General features: G+C 42.2%; 1 protein-coding gene across 2 annotated transcripts in view; it reads right to left on the reverse strand.

Annotated features, from left to right (window-relative positions):
- GLRA1 (glycine receptor alpha 1) overlaps positions 1–20,981 on the reverse strand; it is a 47,847-nt gene extending 26,866 nt beyond the window's left edge. For both annotated transcript variants that reach the window (XM_026858095.1, XM_026858094.1), the window contains exons 1-3: positions 20,879–20,981; positions 5,056–5,186; positions 3,063–3,130 (exon numbers count right to left, since the gene is read on the reverse strand). In XM_026858095.1, coding sequence (XP_026713896.1) covers positions 3,063–3,130; positions 5,056–5,186; positions 20,879–20,934 — 255 coding nt within the window. In that variant the 5' untranslated portion in view covers positions 20,935–20,981. The remainder of the gene's footprint in view (positions 1–3,062; positions 3,131–5,055; positions 5,187–20,878) is intronic.
- Between the last annotated feature and the right edge of the window lie 2,809 nt (positions 20,982–23,790).

Below are 23,790 nucleotides of genomic sequence, written 5' to 3' on the forward strand. Positions count from 1 at the left end.
TATAGGTTTCTTACTCTGGTATGGCTGGGAGGAAGGTGTTTATGATTTTGAGGAGCAAAGATGGATTTAGGAGTTTGTGGTTGGGGTCATTTGGTTGTTTTTAATAAAAATAAGTGGATAGAGTGGATGGATCTTGCATCTGTCCTTCACAATTCCTTGTTGTTAGATGCACTACTGCAGTAATGCTTTGGGACAGAAGGAGGCTGCCTGTGCTTCTCTGGCTTGGTAATATCTTTCCCCTTGAAGCACTTGTTGGGTTCACAGGGATGTGTTCCCAGTTGCCGGTTCCCTTGTCCTTAGAGCTGATTGCAACTGAGGCTGATGGATATAAGCTATGAGCTGCAATGTCCAATCAATTATATGCAGCACTAGAGGCTTTTATGTTGGGTCTCCAGTTCTGCAGTATGCTTAAAGCTTACTTCCCTCGTTCTAAGTCAGTTCTGCTTTGGGGAATTCAGTTTGGTGGATGACTTTGTTGTGGTGTTTGGGGTTTTTTTTTGTTTTTGTTTTTTTTTTTTTTTTAAATTCCTTCTATCCCTGCAGCAGTTTTCAGGTCTCCAGTTCTTGCCTTATTCATTCAGAATCTTTGTGGGGCAGATATTGGCTTTCTGCCTGCTCTGGGAAGTCTGTTCCTTCTATTGGCCCCAACTCATTATTCTCCCTTCTGAGGTTTGTAGACCCAAGTGGCTGCATTAAATGACTGTTTGTTCTATTTTCCTATTATTTTGTCCTCTTCCTCTACCTTCTATGATGGCTCAAGCTGTAAGTGAGCATTCACCTTCAATTTCTCTAATTCTCTGCGTGGAGAGCTCATGATTTGTGCTAATTTGTGAGACTCGGGCACTGTGAATGTATATAGTAGTGATGGCTAACAGCCCACTATGAAGATATTCTAAAGCCTTCTTTAATTGCACGTGTGGTATCCTTAAAGAGCTGTGACTTTTACTTCAGGTAGTAGTACAATAGTAACTGAGTATAAGATGATGTAGGTTGCCTAATGGTTGAGGTTTAAACCATAATGTTTTTCTTTATTGGTCAGTGAAGCAGCTGGGGGAGCGTTACCTTCATTAGTTCTAGGGGTCAATGATAGACCACTGCTTTCCTTAGAGCAAAATGTTGAATTACCTCTCTCCCCCCACCCCAACTATCTGATCACTTGTTTGAATTCAAAGTAGTCAGGTCTGTTTCAAAATCCCTTCACGATAGGACCTTCTGCCCTTCCCAGAAACTGTGGTGGGGAGCTGACACTGCCTATCTGACCTGCTGCATCATCAAACGGTGGGGAGAGACTGGCTTCTCTGCGGAGTAAATCCCAGGTTAGGAAATCCCAGACTGCTCTAACTTGCTGAGCTCTCATTTTCAGATGTTTCGGTACCTGTGATGCTTGTGTTCTTGTCAGTGTTTACAAGCAGAATTGCTGTCCCCAAAGAGGTGCATTATATTAGGTTGTGTGCAATGCTGTGTCAGCCTGACATCTGGACTAGCTTGTCAGAGCTGACTTGGGTATTTCTAGACAAAGGAATGTGCCCAGAGGGTGTTCTTGGGTTCCCATGGGAATTCTTTCTATGGAAGATCGACTATGAAATGAGTGGCATCTGGAGAGGATAGCAAGTCCCTGCAGCATATCTTGGAGGTGAACTGCATCTCTCTCCCTCTCATACTAGTCTATGCTAATTTTATGGAGCATCCTGCTTACAGGATCCTGCGGCGTCTTTGTACGACTGCTCCGACGCATCTCGCAATGTAGGACAGATATATTGAAAAACATGTCATTGTAATGTGCTCTGTACATTGCACAGGGATCCCTTGTGGGCCTGCCCCTCTCCCTTGAACTCTGCATTGTCTCTGCTAGATTGTGTAGGAACAGAGTATTTATTGCCTGTAACACCAAAGGAGGCGTCCAGTAAAATAACACATTAGGAACAGATGTGTAATTTGGTTCTAGTTCTTTCTCTTTTGCTTTATACAGATGAATCTATGAACACACTTCTCGCCTATGATCTCTGACATTCTGTAGTCTTACTATGAAATGTGTTTCTTTGTGCTTGGATGGAGTAACAGCTTTTTTTTTTTTTTTCTTTCTAATACTGGAACCGTACTGCCCCCAACCCCAAACATTTCCAGAAGAATGGAATAATGTCAGAAAATATTTATAATCCCAGGTATATAGCTGTTTGTCTCCTCTGACAGCGGTGTGCCTGACAAGTAACTTGAACAAGTCAAGGAGTGTGATCTATATGTAAAGCCTATCACATCCTGCCTGAATGAACAAAATACCAGAAGCTGGTGTTTTGCATTCTTCATTCAAAACCTTTCTAGAAAAATAATTACTAAAGAGTAATTAAACGCCATCTTTCTGGATTATCTTTAATTAGCACAGAGGTAAGTCACTGTACCTCCAGAGTTTTTCTTTACTGTTCACTGATTATGCCACAACCAATCTTTAATAGTTTTCAGATGGAGCAGTTATCTCCCGTTCTGGTGATCCTCTGCTCCCACTGTCTTGCCAGTCAGATACAGCCTTTAGCCATGTTCACTAGGTTTGTCTGAAGGGAACTTTAACTTGCAAATATTGGTTTAGAATATTTTATTAAAAATCATTGTCCAACAGAAATATGTCTTCAAGAAAATAATCATCTGATGATTCTCTTAATCTTTGGGAATCTGAAATCTGGTGCTGACTGAATTTGAGGTCAGCTGACTTCCCTTCACTTAAAGTGTTGATTCAAACTTCTGGATTTATATGCACCTAAACACAAAGTATTTGTAATCGATCTGAGCTCAGAGCCTTAAGCAAGTTCTCGGAAAAGACTTTGTTTTCTTTTCTGACCCTTACACTTTGCCTGTACTGTGTTTTCATAGAAATACAGATAGAAACTGTGTGATCACACTACATGCAGTGTGAGTCTTGTGTGTTGACCATTAATCTACTGAAATGTAAACTTGGGAACACGGAGACAGTATTTTCCTCTGGTCATACTAAAGAGGAGAGTGATGTATTTGCTGGGAGTTCAGTGAGGCTAAGCCAGTAGCTGAGCAGCTGTGCTGTGATTTTTACTTACCATAGTTGTTTCTGCAATCGAACCGAAGCTGTTGATGAAAATGTTGCAGCTGACGTTCACTGGTGGGCCTGCATGACAAATATGGATTGGAACAGCAGTTCACTGTGTGGTTATAAGACAAAGTATTTCCACTCGGTAGTGTTAAAACCTATTGTGGGAAGAGGGTGACTGAGGGGTGAGTATGGGAAAAAGGTCTGGATGACCCGGCTTAGTTTAGTCTTGGTTCTGATGCATGTTTAACATCAGACAATGCTCTTGCTTTGCCTCTGTTCCCCTGTTTGAGAGAGTGTTTATATATCTCTTCTGTTGGCTTGTGTGAGGCTCTAGGAACTTCCCTGCCGAGTGCTGAAACGAGCCACCTCTGCAGTGGGATGCAGCTGTGAAGGAATGTTGTTTTCCAGCAGCAGGGTTAAGGGTGCAGCCTGGGTGAGAGGTCCTTTGTCCCTCACATGGTGGATTCAGTTCTGTCCCTGCATGAGTTACTGACTTCATCCTCCAACTTAAACCAAAGCCCAAATGCTTTTTCCTTGTTCTCAGAATCTGAATCCACAGCTAAGTCCAGCCTTTACAGTATTTATGGAAAACCTGCACTCTTATTTTTGTTAATCTTCCCCTCCCCAAAAATCAATCTGATACGGATCTTTGGTATTATTTTAATTTAGATCTAACCCATTAAAATGCCCTTATGAGTTACTGCAGTTAATTTAAATGACAAGCTTTGAGAGCTACAACCCCAAGCTCTGTAAAACACCTCCTATGCCTCCCATATAAATTGGAGCCTGATTTATGTGGGAGGCTAAGCCAGCAAAACTGCCCTGTGGGGAAGGTGTAGTTCATTGAAATAAAACTGAAATTAAATTATCTCAAATAAAAATGCAATACAGCTGCCTTCGGCAGGAAGATAATGTATACATTTCATTAAATATTAAACTTTAATTTCTTGTGTGTGTGTGTGCATAATTTAGTGGTAGGCAGGTTTGCAGGGTGTTTTTTTAACTCTTTGATTTGGATAAAAACAGCAGTGTTCTCTGTTGCCTAGCTAATTTCTAGGACATAAGCTTTCCACCTATATTTGGGTTTAAAAGCCCAGTATAGAGCTTATTGTTTGAAGCTGGATGGTAGGTGCTGTCACTGTGATTAATGGGTCCTGGGCGTCCTCTGTTAGCATTGCCAGTGACTTGGGGGCGGAGGAATTGGTAGTAGGAAACAAAAGAAGTGAATGAAATGAGCATTGGAGAGGGCTGGACAGTGGCTGAGAGGGGCAGGTACTGCTTCATCTCTGGGTGCGATACAAGGGCAAATAGCTCTGGGAAAGTGAGCTCAGTTAAAAGGAAAAGCAAACCAAAAAAACCCCAAACCCCACCCTTGTTAGAAGAGGTGTTTCGAGAAGCAAAAAGGTTCTGTTGCTTCTCCCAAGGCCTGGTCCGATGCTGCTTGACTAACAGTGAGTATAGGATGAACTGGGGAAATCGGGTACGAAACGCAGCTGTGCTGGGCACTAGCTTAAGAGCCCCTTTACTATGGGGAACAGTGATGGGGCAGAGATGCCCCTGGCATCTTGCTGAATTCCTCTGGAGCTGGTGGGAGAGGCTCCTCTTGGCTCCAGCAGGTGTTGGGGGGAGCGTTGACCCCCATTAGAAGGTGCTGTGGGCAGTGACTTCAGGGCAAAGTTGAAGGATTTTTTTCTCTTGATCTGCAAGATGTTCAGCTCCTGCCAGTCACTGCCTGGTTTGGCAGGATCCCTGATCCTCATACTGAAGCTTTTCCTGTATGTAAAGGTGTTACAAGGTTGTTTCCATTCTGAATGGAAGTCAGATGCCTTTCCAGACATCTACAAGGGATCTATGTGTCAAACCTCCCATCGTCATAGGTATTTCATATGGACATAATGATTGTTCATATTTTGTATACAGTTAGGGAAGCATTCATGAGGATTGCATGCAGTTTTCAGTCTCAAAATGAAACAAAGCCACAAAGCAGGGGTTTTGCATACCTTTAAAATTTGGCCTGATCCTGGCATCATATCCTGAAGTTCGTCCCATCAACTTATCCAAGAAATCGGAAGGAGACATGGGTTTGGGGGCAGATCGTGCTGCTGCTTCAGCTTCTTTGGAGGCTGCCAGGCTGTGTGAGTAGAAGGAAAGAGGAGGTTTTAGTGTGCATCCCATACTGCGGAGGGTTTGGGGTCCAGACATGGAGCAATCGGCATCTCGTTTCTGCTTCAAGGCAGGATGGGTACCCATGTGGATTTCTAATAAGGCTGGTCTTTGCTGATTTGTTTACCCAGCCCAAACATCTCTGAATGCAGCATCCCAGCTGCCACCGAAGTAGAAGTGAGATGATGAGTGGAGAAAATCCTTTTGTGAGTTTAGGTATAGCTCCTTGGCATGCCACTAAATTACAAATGTGAACTCTGGCATTGAGCTCTAAAGGTAAAATATACTTGAGATTAGCCTTGGGCAGCAATTACTGCTTAATTACATGGCAAATAGTAAATAACATATCTGGTACTCTGACAGTTTAATTTTCCAAAAGGCAGGTAGGATCAGAGCGATCTGGAATTTGAGGCTTAAATGAGTGTCATGTGATTGTATAGCTCCTGCAGAGCCTTTGCGACCATAGGGGATAGATGCATTTTTATTTCCTGCTTCCTGGTCAGTCCAGCATTTGCTAGTGGTAGCTGCAATGCAGGGGTCTGAGTTCAATACAGCAACACAGTCTCTGGACTGGGAGGTGTCTGGAGTGTGATCCTGAAATGATACTCCTACTGGGTCCAGGATGAAAGGAAATGAAATCTTTTTGGGACCTGTATGGTTTCTGGGGCAGAAAGAGCAAAGTGACTCATTTATCTGTAGAAGATGAAAATCTAAGGTTGGCAATGTGCCCGTGGGAGTGTGCAAGATCTGCAAGGTGATTTGGGCTTAGGAAGTCCCTGTTGTTGCCATCTACACAGAAACAAGTGGCCCCTGGTACGAGGTGCTCATTCTCAACTTTGCAGGGAGGTTTGATTTTCCAAGACCAGAATAGACACTATTCAGTTCCTTCCCTATGTTTATATTGTTTCTACTTGAACACAGATCTGTTCCCAGGCTGAAAGTGAGGTGTAAAATTGCCTAGATTAGAGGAAAAAACCAACCAAACAAAAATCCCTCCCCAAACCACATAGGTGACATGCAATGTGCTTAGGTGAGAGCTGTCTCTGCCTGAAGGTTCAAATGCCTGATGCTGGTTAAAGCCACAGGCAGTATTGCAAGGCAAATATATAATAAGCCAAAGAAAGCTGCTCAGGAGGAAGTAAGGCTTATTGCTTCACCTCTTGCAAAACTCCTGAATTCGAAGTACAAAGGCTCTGTGGGAACAGTGGGAAGCCGCTGTATCAGAGCACCTGAGAGGTCTCAAAGCATGTTTACAACAGGCACAAGATATTTAGCTCCGTATGTCCTCACAAATGACACCATGGAGTCCTCTTGCAGCATGAGGACGTCACCTTGGGAAGTTCTTCATTTCTTGTCTCAAGAGACTCTGCAGTAGCCAAAACTGCTGTCTTTCAGAAGAGGAGTGCTAAGTACTGACAAGATCTATCAGAAAGAATTTAGAGATGGTTATTATGCATGGTGTTAATGTGACCCTGTCCCCAAAGACCTGTTCAGACAATACAGGTTTGAGCTGAGACCTCAGACGTGAATGTTATCCACATGAGGCCTTGACAAGAGCGTTTTGAACCACCAAGTTCCCCAGGACTTAAAAAATGGATGCGATTCAAAAAAGGGCTTGGGTGTCATAATTTCAAAATCTGTATAACCTGTATTGTGTTGACTTCTCTTTTCCAGTGTTAGAAGTGATGTCTTGCCAAGCCTTGGTTTTCAGTCCTGCAAACTCACAGCTGCAGTCTGGCTTCTTTTGCAAGCTGCAGCCGTATTGGGGTTCTCTGACTACTGGATTTTTAACTGTTAAAAATTGTTTCATTTCTGCAGTAGAGAGGAGAGCAAAGTTCCAGATCACTCCTAGTGAGTCTAAAACCAGTATTTCATTTAATTCCATTCACCCTTCATATGTTCACAGTCCGCTCCCACAGTTGACCTTATCTGAGCGGGCTGATGCACACTCGTGCTTGGATGTGATCTGACAAGGTGTGAATTTAGATTTTACTTTAACCATGTGCTATTTCTTGTCTTGTCCCTGTCTCTGCTCTAAGGAACTATGCAAAGGCAAACCAGTGTGTTTCGGGGGTAAATGAGGCTGTGGAATGGGTGATATTCTTTAATTATTTTTTTTTTAAAAGGAAAACAACAGGGTGCAATTGATTTGCAAATGCAGAAGAAGAAAGCTTGGAATGGAAGGACAATCAATACTGGGCTCAACTATTGCATTCCAATAGAGTGTCTGCATGGCAATGAGTCGAGAGAAGATTTCAATTAAGCAACAAATGACTTGGTAACCAAAGACTCCTGCCACTTCAGCAGCAAGATGCCAGATAGTGCAATAGAGTGATTTCTTCTCATTAACTGTAGACTTGAAGTATATGGAAGTGGAAAAGTGGGGGGGCAGGAGGGAAGAGACAATACAAATCTAATAAGCTTTAAGTGCAAAAAGATAATTAGAAACTGCAATTCCCCTGGCATTTATTTTAAAAAATTTAGGTGAAAAAGCAGAGAAATCAGTGTTCAGCTTTCCTGTAAAGTGTGAAAATCTGTTCTGAATATGTTCACTTCACTTCCAGTGACTGAGTCTGATGTATTCCTTGGGTCCCATTTTCTGATTCTTTCTGCATCAAAGTTGCAAGTAAATTAATTTCATGGGCTTAGTTCCTACATGGAAGTAGGTATTTAGATAAATGAATCCCACAAGCATCTGGGAGAGGGCCACCCTCTCACAGCCCTGCTGCGTTCTGCAGCTTCACGTCCATCCCTGTGAGCCGTTTCTCTGAGCATCTTTTTGGATGTGCTAAAACTGTCAAACACCATCTCGTGCCTCCTGGTGTGTGTTTTAGGAGCTCTGAGTGCTGCATTGTTACCCAAATGACCTAGGAATGATGAGTTCTGAGTTTCTTCCAGTTTCTGTTTGGTTACTAAATGTTTTGTTAAAATTTCCCCCCCCCACGCTCTAGATTTAACAAGAAAAGGCAAGAAAGTAGGGGATGATGGAATACCAAAGCCTTTCCGACAGCAGGCTCTATGGGCGTCAGGCAGATGTGTCTGCTCTCTAGCTCAGAAGCGATAGTAGAAAACACCACTGGGAGCTACAGAGAGGCTGTCCCACCCCACCATGCTTTGGAGGGATGGATTGCATCTGACATAACTCCGGAGTGTTCATTCTGGTTGTGACAATTGAGCTTTGATATGCCAGTTTATCTCAGATAGCACCCAAAAAAGCTATCAGCTTTTTCTATTGTTTTCCAGGTGTGTTTTGACCAGTGCTGTGTGTGCTGCCTTGAGAGCTTTCTGGGATTTTCTTCATTCTTTAGTTCTTTCAACCTTGAAAGTCCCATAGGTACTGTTCATCTCCTGGTCCAGCAGAGACAAGGAGAGGGGGAAACTGCCAATTGATTTGAAAAATATTGACGGTAGGAGAGAAATGGATATTTAGGTGGGTGGTTGTGTGGTTCAGAGAAAAAAAAAATAATTCTATGAATAAACAAAAGGAGGCAAAACATGTAACAGAACGACTGAGGATGTAGTTTGCATTGGTGCAAGAGTGTTGTCTGAGCTGAGAGCATCTTGGTGCATTTTAATAGCAGCCAGACAGCAGCTTATTTTATTTACGAGGGTGTAATCCCTAGTGCATCTGGCTGAGGAAGTGCCATCGGGCAATCATCACAGCAACAACAATGGAAGAGATCCCTTCAAAGGGCCGATGAACCAGCATAATCCTTTGTGCTATCAATGCTGGCATGTGAGCAGACATCACCAAGCCCCTGGCAGGTCCAGCCCGCTTAGCGGGCACGTGAAAGTGGAAGCTGGTGATGAACCGCCCAACTGCTCAGGGTTGCATTCCTTAAAACAGAGCAGTCAGGCTTTGCAGGATACCTATTACGGTTTTCTCCCAGCCTCTACAGGCACTGTTTGCTCTGTCGGCATTATTTTGATTCAGCTAAACAGATGATATATTCTTGTAAAGAGTTATTTGGTTTAGAAAGTGGCTCTGCTGCAGTCTGGATGTGTCAGTTTGTTCTGTTCCCAGCTCCCCAGTCGGCTGTTTTCTCCTTCTCCCCCCATTTCTATGGCTCTTCTGCATTATTTTAATGCTTTTTTTTTTTTTTTTTTTTTTTTGCCCATAGTTGTCCATCTAATTAAGTCCAACATCACAAACTGCCCTATTCTGTTTGAATGCTGATACTGAGAATTACCGATTTTTTTTTTTTTTTTTTCCCGAAGAGCAATGATGAAGGAATTTAATTAGCATGGGGCCTCTATTCCCCTGTCATAATTTAATCGTTAGTCATTAATTCTGAGGGTAAAAAAAATAACGTCTGGCAGCAGAAACATAAACTGTTGCAAAACCAGTGTTTGCAGAGGAAATCTATCTCTGCAAAGTGTGGAAGGTTCAGGTCCCTGCGAAGGTAAACTGGTGCAACATCAGTGGCTCAGGAGAACAGCACTGGGGTCATTCCTCTGGTTGGGCACTTTGCGGGCTGGGGAAATACAAGATACCTGATCACTTTTCCTGGTTCAATGCTGCTCAGCAAAGGTTTCTGAAGGGGGTGGTTTGTTTGTTTATTTTTGAAACACAGTGCAAGCCAGAAAGCTTGGCAGGGATGTGTTGGGAGTAGTGTTCAGGTGAGCTGGCTCTCGCATTTGTCCTTCAAATGTGATGTTTTCTGTGAGCAGGTATCCCAGGGGAGAGGAATATCCACCAGGTCTTTGAGGCAGGCTGAGGTGACCAGTATAACTGTTTCCACAGTTACCTTCAAAGCCAGGCTAGAGCAGTGTGGGCTCCTGGGGACACAGGAGAATTCACCAGCTTAGTTTCACTGACTCCAGCAGGCTCTGAGATGTGTAATCACGAAGAGGACACCAGACGGTTGGGCACAAAAAGGCATCATGTCCTCCGTGGTAACTCTCCCCCTGCTCTTCCCAAACCACCTCCCTGGTCCCCGAGATGGTGCCTCTTGGGCACAGAGTCCCCTGAGCAGAGACTGGAGCTCAGCAGAGCCCAGCCTGTATTCAGGCCCTGCTGATGCTGGGGCTGCCTGTCTCCATCTTGTCCTCAGCAGCCGGAGAGAGGGAGGAAGGACAGACAAGAGATTTTTTTTCCTGGTGAAAAGGAAAAGGGACAGCCCTAAACTCTGTACCCAGACTGTTATTTCTGACTGAACATCAACATGTTATCTGGAGGGAAATGCTGCCAGACACTGGCCTGGGAAGGCTTGGCAGAGGCTGCAAGCAGGCTTTTTTTTTAATGATTAGATTTACTATCAAAATGAATAGCACAATCAATATTGATATGCAATTCAATTAAAAAGGATGAAACTCATTGTCTGCATGTTTTTCTCTGTCACTTTGTCTGAATTCCTGGCCTACAGCAGGAGAGGTTCACAGGACAGAAGAAGAGTGGAGGTGTGTGGGGAGGAGAGCCCCAATGCTTTGTTTTTGTCCCAGCATGGTGCAGAGTAGGAGCTTTGAGTGCTACAGATGTGCTGATTGCAATCCATGTGGTCATGCTCAACTGCTAGTAATTACAGTCCCTGCAGTATGGACATGAGCTGTGCTACAGGGGTGAATTTGCAGATTCCAGGAGGTGGGGAAGAAATATAGACTTGATTTTGTTTTTCTTAATTCAACTGAGAGGTTATGAGACAGAGGCATGGAGCAGACCTGGATGTTGGGACAGGATAGGAAAACAGTCACGTACAGCAAAACTGGTGAAATATGGAATTCAAGAACATGCAAGAAGGAATTTTACTCTGGGAAAGAAATGGGCAATAAGCCATTACTTATTCCTATTCATGGCAGGAGGAGGGGGATGGGAAAGAAAAGTAGGCTTGCTAAATGTTGCCATCTCTGTCTTGGATGGTTGTGCTCTGTTGCTGTGAGCTGTTTAAACCAATTCTAGCTTTTGCACCAGAAGTAACTGCATTGCAGTAGTCGCAGGAAGTAATCAGTTAAAGTTTTAACCCAAAGAATCCCAAAACACTCTCAAAGGTCCTGCACAACAGTTACACTGGACCCTGTGGCTGTACAGGAGGAGAGGAGCTGGGAGGCACTTTTCCATGAGTCTTGGGGAATTAACCCTCTGTGATCATTCCCATCCAGGGAAAGCTGCAACAACTTTACTAGAGTAAGAAAAATCTCTTCTTCAGACTGCAGCATTCTGATGTCTCTGTGTTCCACTGACACGTTCCTGCAGCTCGTCGCTTCTATGCCATATGGCAAAACACCCTGTCCAGAACTATAAAACATCCCAATTACACTGATTAACTCTATGGAAAGACACCAGCCCTTGCAACAATTGCTGATGTTGCCTGGATGGAGAAATAAGTAAATAATAAATGACTAGACAATTGGCTGGGGGGTTAAGGGAAAAATCTGCGTGTTGTATATAGCTGAGATGGGAAGTACACAGGGAGACCAACAAATTGCATGGGAATAGTGCTCAGTCGGATGCAAGATCCCTGCTCTTAAAAGGACTGTGGTTGGAACTCTCATGTTATGTGGTCACTCTTGCCTATTGCATATTTAAAAAAAAAAATAAAAAGTGTGTGTTAAATTCGGGTTTGAGCCACATGCATTTTCCTTAGTGACATTTTCAACTAACGCCTCTTCCAGAAGCATCCACAGTTCTCGGAGCACAAGTAGTGACTTTCTGGAGATGTATGATCCTAAGACACTGAGACAGGCTTGAAAACATAAACAACGGAGAAGCAAAGTCAACGCTCAGGTTCTAATTACTTGTGAAATAAATCCAGAAAACACCAGCACTGACTTTTACACATGTGTATACTGAAGGGTTTTTAAAAAAAGTTATAATTGAATTTTTCATTGAAAAAGAAAAGGAAAAAAGTCCTGCAAAGACAAAAGCATGTGTCTAGCTTCACACACACTGAATATTCCCGTTAAAGTCAGGGGGGCTAGTCAGAAAATTTAAAGTTATGCATAAACAACCTTCCTGAATGCAGTAAATGGGGGAAAAATGTCTTTACAAGACAAGGCTTCACATTCTAAGTAACGATACTCTCCACTGATGTGCTTGGATGGAGAGCTGTGGTGGGAACCTCAATTGACGTCAGAAGGTTTTAGATCACAGACCAGACAAGTGTCAGAGAATTACGAGAAATCGTGGATGCTCTTCTATCTATAGCTCTGCAGTCGCACTCTCGGTTGCGTTTTCATCAGTTCAAATAGCTTGCTACGGCAGCTTTTTAAAAATTAGATTTTAGTTTAAGGATTTATGCTGCTTGTTAAGATTGAATCACAATATTGTAACTGATTTTTTTTGATAAATCAGAAGTAGTATGAATAGGATTCTCTTAAAAGAGATACAACATGCAGTGCAGAGTGGTGGTTAGTTTTATCTTCTGAAACTTTTGGCTACAGATTCTTTAAAAAGGCCTCCTGAGCATAACCTACCTACAAAATTGTGGGTCTCACAGTAGAATTGGGGCGCTCTGATGTGTGTATTTTGTATTGCGTAAAATGAGTTGCACGATAAGAGAGCTCATTTTGGTATTTTCTGATGGAATTAGTTGTTGCCGTTGCAACACCATTACCCTGCTGGAGATGAATGTTACCTCTGTGCTGCCTGTGATTCCTGGTGTAATTTATCAGTTTATTCATGAACTATGATGAAATGTAACTTCTGGAATGAACGGCTAAGCTCCGGGTCTCCTGCTCAGAAGGGCTCTTCTCCTCCCCACCCGAGCTGTCCTCTGGCTTTGGTTTCTTCAGCTCCCTGACAAACCCCCCCATCTATTCAGCCCTGGCAGTGCTGCAGGGCCTGTGTGGGTGCAGGAGAGCAGGTTGTGTTTGATGAGGCTTGTACGTTTTCAGCCGTGCTGCTGGGAGATGACTTCTGAGCCCATAGCTCTGTGTCAGGGTGTGATGGATGGGGCTGGAAGATGGAGGATACTTGTGATTCTCAGGCATGTGGGGTGGCAGGAGAGGTGCGACGGACACGTTTTGGTTTGTAAATCAGATCTTGGGAGCTGTGGTGCAGGAAAAAAAAATTCTATGTGTGTGTGTGGATATGCCAGGAACTCTTGCCCTGCTCAGCAATGCTTCCAGGGGGTGAAAGCACTGGGAGTGAGCAAAGAGACAAGATTGTAAACAAACCCCACAAAAAGTCACTTTTTTTTTTGGTCCACAGCCTGTCTTTGCAGTTCATAGAAGATAAGAAAAGGTTGCCTCACCCAGGAATTCAGGGCATCTGGCTTCTCTGCTCCCAACTGTGGTAATACACATGGTGCACAGATCCTGCTGTAATGGGGGACGGGACCCATCTTGCACAGGGGCTCCTGGCACCAACAAGGGCATTTGGAACTAAGGATTTTTTAAAGGGTGCTTCTAACAGCCGACCCTTGTATGTTTGGAGGTTTTATACCTCCATGAAGGGGGAGCGGGGGGCCTGTTCTTGGGGCTTTGTACAAAGCATCTTTTTATTTGCATCATCTGAAATAAAAGAGAAAAAAAAAATCAAAGGAAATTGGGTACAGGTGAGAAGTCACGAATTTTGTTGGATTTTTCTGCATGATTCCTGTCTCAACTGCATTTTGCTGCTGAACCAGACACGTGCGACTGTGGTCTGATCCACCATTGATCCCACCTCTGTTGCTCTTTATTGATTTGTGTGTTTGCTCCAGCCCCACCGGGGCTGGGGGACAGGATCTGCATTCTGGGCGAGTGGTGGCAGGGGCAGGCATCGCTCGCAGGTCAGGCGATGAGGGGAGCTGCTCTCGGCAGCTCTCGTCTGAAGGCAGCGTGTGTGATGATTGATTGCACTGCAAGCCCTGCTGTTCCATGCATGCGACACTCCTTGTCTTGGCAACCTCTTGTTAGTTTTTTCCCTCTTTGCTCACCCTGCAATGAGGCACTGATAAAAACAAGAGAGTTCCCTGACTGTCTGCTAAGGTATTTGGGATTTTTTTTTCTTTTTTTTGTTGTCTTTTTCCTAGTGGGCTGTGAGCCACAGTGGAAGGATGAAGAAGGAGAAATCAAAAGGAAAGCAGGTGCAAGAGTGTGTTCTTTTGTTTCACCCTCCTTCTCAAAATTGAAATTTTGTGGGGTTTGGTAAACTAAGATTTCTCCTGCTTTTCTCCTCTGGCACTTAGATCCAGCAGAGATGTATTTACAGGATGTCAACTGTGTCTGTGTACCAGCCAGATGTGGTGCAGTCCCCAAATCAGCAGCTTACCATGGTGCATTATATGGATGAAATAATTGTCTGCATAATGGGGAGTGCTCAGCGCCTGTAAATGACGGGTGCATCTGTCTCTATCTATTTCTGTTCTCTGCAGGCCCTTTCTGTGCTTTAGCCTTACCGAGGGGACAAAAGCTATATTTCTGGTTTGCTTTTTTATTTTCCAGTTTCTGTGCATCAGTCTCTTGAGGTATCAGGAGAGATTTGGGAGCAGCTTGAGGTGTGTTACCTGATCTGTAGCACCAGAGGGATCAAAGTGTGCAGCTCCAGGACCAGATTGGCTAGAGCAGATCAGCAGTTTCCCAAGAGGTTAAGGGGACTGCATCATTTTGCACCAACTGATCAGTTTGGCTAAGAAATACCAATGCAAACCACTTCCCCTCGAGGGAAATGGTTTCTGTTGTCTGGCTTCGAAAACACAAATGTAAATTGTTTAGATACATTGGGGGGAGGGTGAGAGAAACTAAGAAGAGGTGAATTTTTTTTGGTTTTTTTTTCCTCTTTAAGGTGAACTGACCTGCTGAATTAGCAATATTTTATTATGCTGAGTGCAATGAATCCGGACTGTAAGTAGGTCTAGAAGTCAGGAGCCAGACAGCCTGGTGTTGAGTTGTCTGGTCATGGCAGCTAAGAATCCTTCCAGTGCCTTGCACTGGAGCAGCAGGAGGAGTTCCTGTTTCTCTCGCTCCTTCCTTTTTGCTTCATTTATCCCAAGTTTTTTGTTTTGTTTCCAGATGGAAGTTACCAAAACCACTTGGAATGGTGTTGTTTTTGTTTGTTTGAGGTTTTTTTTGTCAGTCAGAAAAACTGAATCATACCATGGTAGGGAGAGTCTGCTGGAATGATATTTTTAGTGTGTGAAAGAATGTGATGAGCCATTTTTCTTGAAAGGTGTGAGGTGCACAAGTCTAATCATACTTTGTAAGCATAGAAATCATTGTGCTCTTGCTGATAGATAAGGGTCAATAGAAAGTATATAAGGTAATGATAGCAAGAGGGTAATTTACTGGAAATAGTGAAACCCTGACTTAATGTGTCACAACAGTGAGAGCTGATACAGGCAAATAAAAGTGAAAGAAGCCAAAATGCATTATCAGCCTATCTGTTATCTGAACACTAGTCACTTTTGGATTCTCAGAAAAGCTCCTGGTTATAGAAAATGAGCAAGCAAAACTCAGTGAATAGATTTAGATGATTTGACATATTTAAATGTTGTGGGTTTGATTTGGATATTGTGATTTAAAAGCATGATTTATTTTTTAAAACACTCTCATCAGTACCTAAATAGCAATTACATTCATTAGGTGGTCTGACATCTTGTTCTCAATACTGAAATTTGGAGAGGCCTTTTAACCTGCGTGCTAGGATGAAATGAGAACAGACTTCTCTGCTGGTTTTCTATCACAGATGAATGATCACTGGGATAATAAAGTAATTTAATTTTGGACATTGATTAACATCTTAATTCAGATGTTGGAATCCTTTTCTACCCAGGTCAGCTCATGAGGATTTGGTGAGATGAATTTCATAAGCTGACAAGGAAAGTGTTTGCCCAAGACCAGGGGAACCGCAGTGGGCTGTTGCTTAAACTGCTTTCCTTTTTGACTTGAATCTTTTGGTCAGTAGGAGAATGAGCTGCTTGGCTTTCACTCTATGCTATTATATCTGAGACACTCGAGTCAGAGGGCCCTTTGCTGACTTGTTTCATACATAAGGGTGGGTCTCCAACACCTCCTTCGCAGGAGAAGAGGAATAAGTGGAGACCAAATTCCCATGCCTAGATTCTTGTTCTTGAAATCTCTGTAGATAAATCGTATGATCTAATGCTCTTGAATGTACAGACAGGATCCTATGATTCCCTCCACATATTGATCTCTTTCCAGAAGCAGCTTCCTTCAGGTATTTGAACAGTAAATATGTGTCCTGCCAATGGGGCTTGCTGCAGTATAGGGTGATGTTCAGTGGGACTCAAAGTGGACAGCTGGTCTGTATTACCTAACACCTGTGCAGCACCATTGCCTCAGAGACAAAGGGCATTTTATTAGTGCATGTGAGAAACAGCAACATTTTCTGTTGTTTTTGTTAACCACAGTGACTATCTATGGTTTTCCTGCTCCTTGCACCCAACATAATGGGGTGGGGAAATGAGTTTTGCCCAGACACTTGTGAAGCATTTCTTTTGTTCTGATCTATCCAAGGAGCAGGTCTGGAGTTTACAGCAGCTGTTTAGAGAGGAAGGTTAAGATTAGACTGTGTTACAAAATGTTTTGCATGCTTTATGTTGATTTGTCTTAATTGCCTACAATGCAAGTGAATTGTTACAGATGGATGGAAGTGTGTATCAAAGTCCCTGCAGAAGGCAGGGTCTCAAACATTTTGTGTTTCTACTGGGATGATACCAAATTAATCTTCCTTTGTGGAATGATTTATAAGGGTTTCTAGGGAGAACTGTCTACCTCATCACATTTTCAAATATTGAATACGTAACCCTTTTAGTAGGGTCTCTAATGGAGCTATTACAGGTTGCAGACCCAAGAAACTAGAGTGTCCTTAGAGCCATCTAGTCCAAGTCTTTGCTAAATCATTTTTATTTTGTGGAGGAGCTGACAGATTCAGTAGAAGCACAACAGGTCATAAGGCACAACTTCTAGTAGATTTTAGTAAGCACATGGAAAATACTCTTTAACTACTGAGAATATCTGCTATGTTGTTTATCTTGTGACTCTGGAATTCTCTGGTTAGTATTATACTTCACTCAGAGGTACCTCTCTAATGCTGTCTAGCACTGCAGAGCTGTAGCAGAAGGTTTGGAGATAACATGCCCATTACTCTCCTTTTCCTTCCTCTGCCTTTTCTTTTGTGGTATTTCCAAGGTGCTGAAATCAGCAGGTCGCCAATCACCTACTTTATCTCTCAAGTCTGTTTTAGGAAAAAGTGTCTGTCTGTCAACAAAGTTAAGATGCATCATATTCACAATGGCATCTTCTTACTGTTTTAAAAACTGGAATCGAAGAGCTCTGTTACTGACAGGAGGAATATAAAAATGCTCCTTAGAGCAATCTGGTAGGGTCTGAGGCTGGCGGCAACCTTTAGCCTGTGAATCACTCAGAACAGTAGCCTTGAATCACTCCTGCTTGCTGACAGATTGCTGTTCAGAAGGGGCCCACTCTGACCCTGAGTCAGTGAAGGTCATGCTGCTGATTCCTGATACACAGAAGTGCATTTAGGACAAGAATCAGGCCCAAACAATTTCAGAGCTTCACAGGACAGTGTCCAGTTGGGTGAGGTGCCAGTTCTAGCCTGTCTTTTGTCTCCTACCTTGTACAAGGTGCATTCCTACCTCAGGTTTATGCAGTGATGTTTCTGGACCACTACAGCTATTAAAATGCAACAGTACAACAGAAAGTCCGGGCAGGATCATCACAGGGTAAGGGTAGCTCTTTGTTCTGTGTGAAGGAATTCATAACTGAACCAGGGCACAAATATGTGGTCTAGTTAGACTCTAGGAGAACATTTGCATATGTCTCCACAAATATAAGCAGGACATCTGGAAGTTGCTGTGTAAATATTGTCCAATCTATTTTTATTTTAAAGAAATAGCGTTTTGCCTTACATAAATATGTGCAAGGAAGGGTTGGTCAAGCAGTCTGCCAGAAGACTCTTAATCTCCCACCCCAGCACAGTTTCCATCCCTGTCTCTGTCCAGGTTCTCAGTAAATGTCTTAGTCACAGCTAAGTGTCTGCAGTCTGAGAAGGCAGGTAGCAAAAGGGAAAATGCTCTCCCAAAAAGAAAGATATATCAGAATAAGCCGCTTACCACAAACTCCTTCAAAACCCCCCCAACTATAACAGAAACAAATATCATATTGGCAATAGCATAATGTTTGCATTCACACAGCAGCTGTTACTCTTTCCCACAGGGTCTTGTTTTTTTAAAAAGCTGGTGAAGGACATTTTTGTTAAGCAACAGATCTAGTGTTATTTCTTATATTGGCTGTATCTAATGTTTCTTTGGGACTTCGGATCTTTCTTTGTTTTTGTTATATATGTGCTAACATATAATAGACTCTTTCCAGAATATTTTCGACAGGCGGGCAATAAATTGTGGTACACCCTGTAATTTAAAGCAATCCATACTTCTATTATGGATTATTGGATTATCAGATTGTGGGTTTTTTAAACATTATGTATGACTGAGTGGACTGAGTGCAGGAGTAATTGGCACACTATATTTATGAATGACTGTTAATGAATAAACTTCACTTACTGAAACTGAAATAGCAAAGCTATTCTTGGACCAGAAAGGCTGGTAGATTTTTGGCCTGTAATAAATTGAACACATAACACAAAGCAGGAGAAAAAAGAGAAACATTGCTTAGAGTCAGTTCTGAGAAGGAATTCCTGATTTTTATTTTTTATTTTTTCCCCCTTGCTTGGAAAATGATTGCAGTGTGTGTGTGTGTGTGTGTGTGTGTGTATATATATATATATATATACACACACACACACACAACAGAGATATATATATTTGGTTTCAACAACTCCCTGTAATTAAAGCATTTTAAAATTTTCTTAAACATTATTTTCAGGGAAACCAGACTTCCAGAAATACATTTTTGTATGCAATACGACATAATCTTATATAGCACGTGTGTGTGTAGGCATATAATTTATAACAGAAACATTTACATTAGAACCTGAAGGGACTGGTTTACCAAGGTTTTTAATGCTCGGGACTTTAATTGACGTGCCGAGAATCTGTAAGTGCTTGCATGTGTTGGATGATGCATAAGTGTGCATCATAGAACAGGATCAGTAAGACAAGTACGTACCAATTTCACTTGTTCAGGCAGTTGAGAGGAAAGTCAGATAGATTCATTAGTGCCAGGGCCATAGGAAACTCAAGCCTGGAAGTGTTCTTTTTTTAAAATTTTCCTTTTGCCTTCTAGCTTATTTATGGACATCATTTCAGAGCACTTATGTATTGTTTAATCTTGTTTTTTATCTCTATGCTTCAACGTTGTTTAACTAAAGAGTTCATTGCACAGACATATGCCTCCTGCTAGTCCACCCCACTGTATTGTGCAGTGCTGCTATACACTTGTGACTGAATAAGATAACAAAGGATGGCTCTGAAGTATTGGATATTGTGCATTGCTTTTCAGATATTGATGATTTTAGTTATTTCTAGAACTTCTCTCTTGGCTTACCTAACATATAGACATTAAATGCTTTGAGTTCTCACTACAATCTTGCTGTCGTTGATTTTCTGTGGAAATACAAAAGAAGTGGGATATCCCAATTTGTATGCCTGGAAAGACTTTCGTGTTCAAAAGGAAAGAGACTGCTAGCTAGAAAAGTCTGGCCAGTATCAGCAGGTCTGCTACTGTGATTCATAAAATAATATGTATTACACCAATGATGTATATGTAAATAATGTCTGTGCTTTCCCATTAAACTGTGAGACTTTGGTGAAATACAGAAATGCAAAAGTAAGAGCCATGCAACTGAAATGAATTCTGACTGATGACCAAGTTCAGGTCATGAAAGCAGTTTAATTTTATGTTTTGGTGTGGTGGTTTTTTTATTTATTTTTTTATTTATTTTTTTTTCCACAGTTGAATTTGTCTGGCATCTATCACTTGATAGCAGGCTCTGTTATTTGTACAAATAAAGAAGAGCTTCTACCTCCCAGGGTGTGTGGGGTTTTTTTTTGTTTTTTGTTTGTTTGTTTGTTTTTTTTTTCTTTTTTTCCATTTAATAAAAGCACTGCAAGGTGAGATGGACCAGAAACAATTCTTTATGACTAAAACTGTTCTTCTCCTACCTTAGCCTTAATGACAAACTGAGCACATCTAAAACAGTCAAAATACGGCTGGGTACTAAGGGATATAGTTATAAAAAGCTCCCCGCATCCCCTTTGGCTTTCACTTAGATTCTGCAAAGGAAGGATGCTGAAAGCAACATGAAATTAAAAAGTGGGGAAGGAAGGAGATTATTTCTTTGCCTTCAGTGACAAGCTGAAGAGATAAGGTGAGCTCTCCTTGAAAAGGAGCCCTACACAGCTAAGCAGTGAAAGCATCCTACGGAACTCACCTTAAACTGCAATCTGAGGATGGGGAGGGGGCGAGGTGGGAATATTTACCCGGGCAAATTCAAGTGCAGCATTCCCAGCCGCCACTAGTTGTCACTTTGCAACCAGCCGGGGTCGGTGTTTTCAGCACTGCGGTTAGCGAGATTGCGGTCCTAATTAAACGGAGTAACTCCCAAAGCCGCGGAAAGTCCCGAGCCCGGGGCTGTGCGATAGCCAGTCTCGGTGAACCGAGAGGAGGCGAAAAGGCAGCTCGAGAAAGGCGGAACGCCGCGGTCCTAAGGCTGAGGCTGTGCCTAGTGGCTGTGCCCTGAGCCTGGGGCCCCGGCAGTGCCCGGTGCGCACACACTCCTCCCGTAAAGCCGAGCCTTACCTGAAGAAAACGATCGTCTCCCACACGTAGACTCCGAGCGCGTTGACGTTGCACATTTTTCCAGTTGTTGCTGGTTTTGGTGGTGGTTTTTCCTTTTCTTTTCTTTTTTTTTTTCTTTTTTTTTTTTTTTTTTTTTTTTTTTTTTTTCCTGGAGATATTTGCCTCTAGGCTGTATGTTCTTATAATGTTCTTATATCTCCTCCTGATGCTAAGGCAGTTGTAACTTGCTTGCCTTGGTGTTTGTTACTTGCATGTGTCAGACCTTGGTCAGGGTCAGTCCTCTGAAAGCCGTCTACAGGGATGTCCGTGGTGAAATTACCTACATTGGTTCTGTACAATGCCTGATTTTTAGTTTTCTTTTGCTCTCCAAGAAACTAAGGGCAGATAAACTGGAAATCAGGTCTGGAGATCTAATAATGGTTAGAAGTCAATTTTATCACTGTTACTGTAAGTAACCCCTGTCATCAGGTACCGATTGACAAGACTCCTCTTCCCAGACCTGTCCTGGCTTGCTCCTAGATTGGATTTTATCCCTCTACTTGCTTTTGCTGCAGTATTTTGTGATTTTTTTTTTGGGGGGGGAGGGTTTACTTGCCAGGCCTCTTATGTTTCAAGCAGAGTCCAAATGGTTTTAAGAGACATTTGTCTTTCTCTGGTGGCACTTGTTTGTACAAATGACAGAGTTGAAGATAACTTATCATGATGTCAAATGAGGCTCTTAAAATTAGAATTGCCTGCTGTGTATTCACCTTGTTGTTTTTTTTTATTAGTGTGTTTCAAAGTGGATGAGTCTTGTAAAACTGTAGGTGAAGTTGTCTGGGAAGCTTCTGTGTCGTCTTCTTTCTGGGTTGTGAGTGATGAATTCTGTTAAATGTAAGACACCACAAAGATGGTTATTGCAGGGTAACCGCTGGAGTGTAGGATAAAATGTGTTCTGATGTAAGAGGTCAGTATTTACATCTAAACTTTCCAGAGCCAGTCAATATTTTAGAAGTTGTGACTGACAGTGAAACATCACTGTTGCAACAACCAACAGATGGGACAGTTCTGCGCAGTTCTAGGCTTACCTTGCTGGAAAGGAAGTTGCTGGGGCTGCAGGATTTGGGCTGAGGACACTTGTTCTATGACAGAGAGCTAGATCTTGTCATAATAATCTCATTTCTGTCTTCACTGCAGGGGAATTTGTCTTTTATCCTTCTTTGTGGTGATTCAAACCTTTCAGTTAGTACTGATGGCTGAGGAGTCTGTAATGACTCAGTCTAACCAGAGCAGCTAGTGATTTTTCTCTCCACTTGTTCATTAGTGGTTTTAGATAAATGGACAACTGGTTTTCTTTTCTTTCTTTTTTTTAGGAATCACTGGCTTCTGATGTTTTTTATATGAGATCTTAATCTTCAGTGATATTGCGGTTGGCTATTCTACAAATGCTGATTACCAGAAACAGGATATAACTGTAATCAAGAATGGGCCATTAGGTGGCTGGTGGGATGAGATGCAGCTGTGGAAGGAGATGAAGACAGGAATATGACAAAGAATTTGTGAAATAACACTTTTGCCTTGGGCTCTCTGGTTCTGAGTGCTAACAAAGTTAAAAGTGAGTCTTGCCAAGACAGTGAGGATTATGACCTTGAAGGGTACCTGCAAGTTACGACTGTTCAAGGAGGAGCTGCTGTTATATGTTGCTGGGAGGACATTGTACTCTCAGCACTGAAATGTGGAACTGCCAAAAGATCCCCTGAAAGCCAAAGACCCATAAACTGAACAAAGGGATGAGTTGAAATCATGGTTAATTATACAAGGCTACTGTTCAAGATTATCTCCTGGTCTATCTCCTCTCCCAAAAGCTCAGTCACTGTGTCTGAGCCTTGCCAAATTTCATTGTTCATAGCATAGCAGTTACTAAAATGCACCTATAATGATAAGTGTCTGTTTCAGTATGTCTTCTTGATTCCTTGTGCAGTAGGAGCAGATGAGGCTTTTTGATAGAAAGGATCACATCAGACTTCTCAGGGAATGCAACAGGAGCCATAGGAAACAGAATGCTTTAAAAAACCCCAAACACAGGATGTTTTCATCATGTTTTTATTTTCTCTTTGGCACTCAACTGGAATTTGGGGACACCTGCAGAAAAGGGTATGTGTGAGGAGTAATATATACTCAGATGATATGTCTGTCAGTAGGTACAAGTCTCTCGTGGTTGAAAAAAATCTACTTTCTAACTGTGCCCTTTTCTTATTTCATTTTTTTTTTTCCTAGCTATGAAGTCAGGGAATATCTGCTCTGCCAGTTTCCTTCACGTAGTTCCTCCCTGATCCTTCCCTTTGAATAATGTGTGTGCATTTCTTCTCTTATCTGTGAAGAAAATGAATCTTTCAACATTCCTCATAGTCTGTAAGTTAATTTTCTTTTTGATAGTTGATAGAATCACTTAAAGACAAGGGGAACCCAGAAGGCCTTGCAAATCGTTCTGTGATGAGATGAACATTCACCTTATGCTGAGAATTAACCTAAAGCTTCATTCACAACTTCAACTTGATTTCATTCTTGACCTGTTTTTCATCTACAGATTTTATAGCAGATAGAATAATTTTTAGTTGCTTTTGCTTGCCTTTTTAAAATGAAAATGCTGATAAGTAATTTGTATGTGGGGGTAAATTCCTTCAAGTTGAACCTGCATACACACTGCCTTCCTTCCCCAGATAAATTACAGGATTTTCAGTGAAGATGTGGCTAGCATAGTGGTAAAGTACACTCAGCATATCTTGGGAATACTAAATCCATTATTGTCAGTTTGTTCTTTGGAGAATGGCTAATGAGGAAACAGTGCCCCAAGAACTTGGATTGTGTTTCCCAAGACAGAGATGCAAATTGCTACAGCAGCACTACTTGCCTTTTGACACTGAACAAATGAA

The sequence above is a fragment of the Athene cunicularia genome, assembly GCF_003259725.1.
Source record: "Athene cunicularia isolate RWA chromosome 13 unlocalized genomic scaffold, athCun1 chr13_part1, whole genome shotgun sequence".
Taxonomy (NCBI): domain Eukaryota; kingdom Metazoa; phylum Chordata; class Aves; order Strigiformes; family Strigidae; genus Athene; species Athene cunicularia.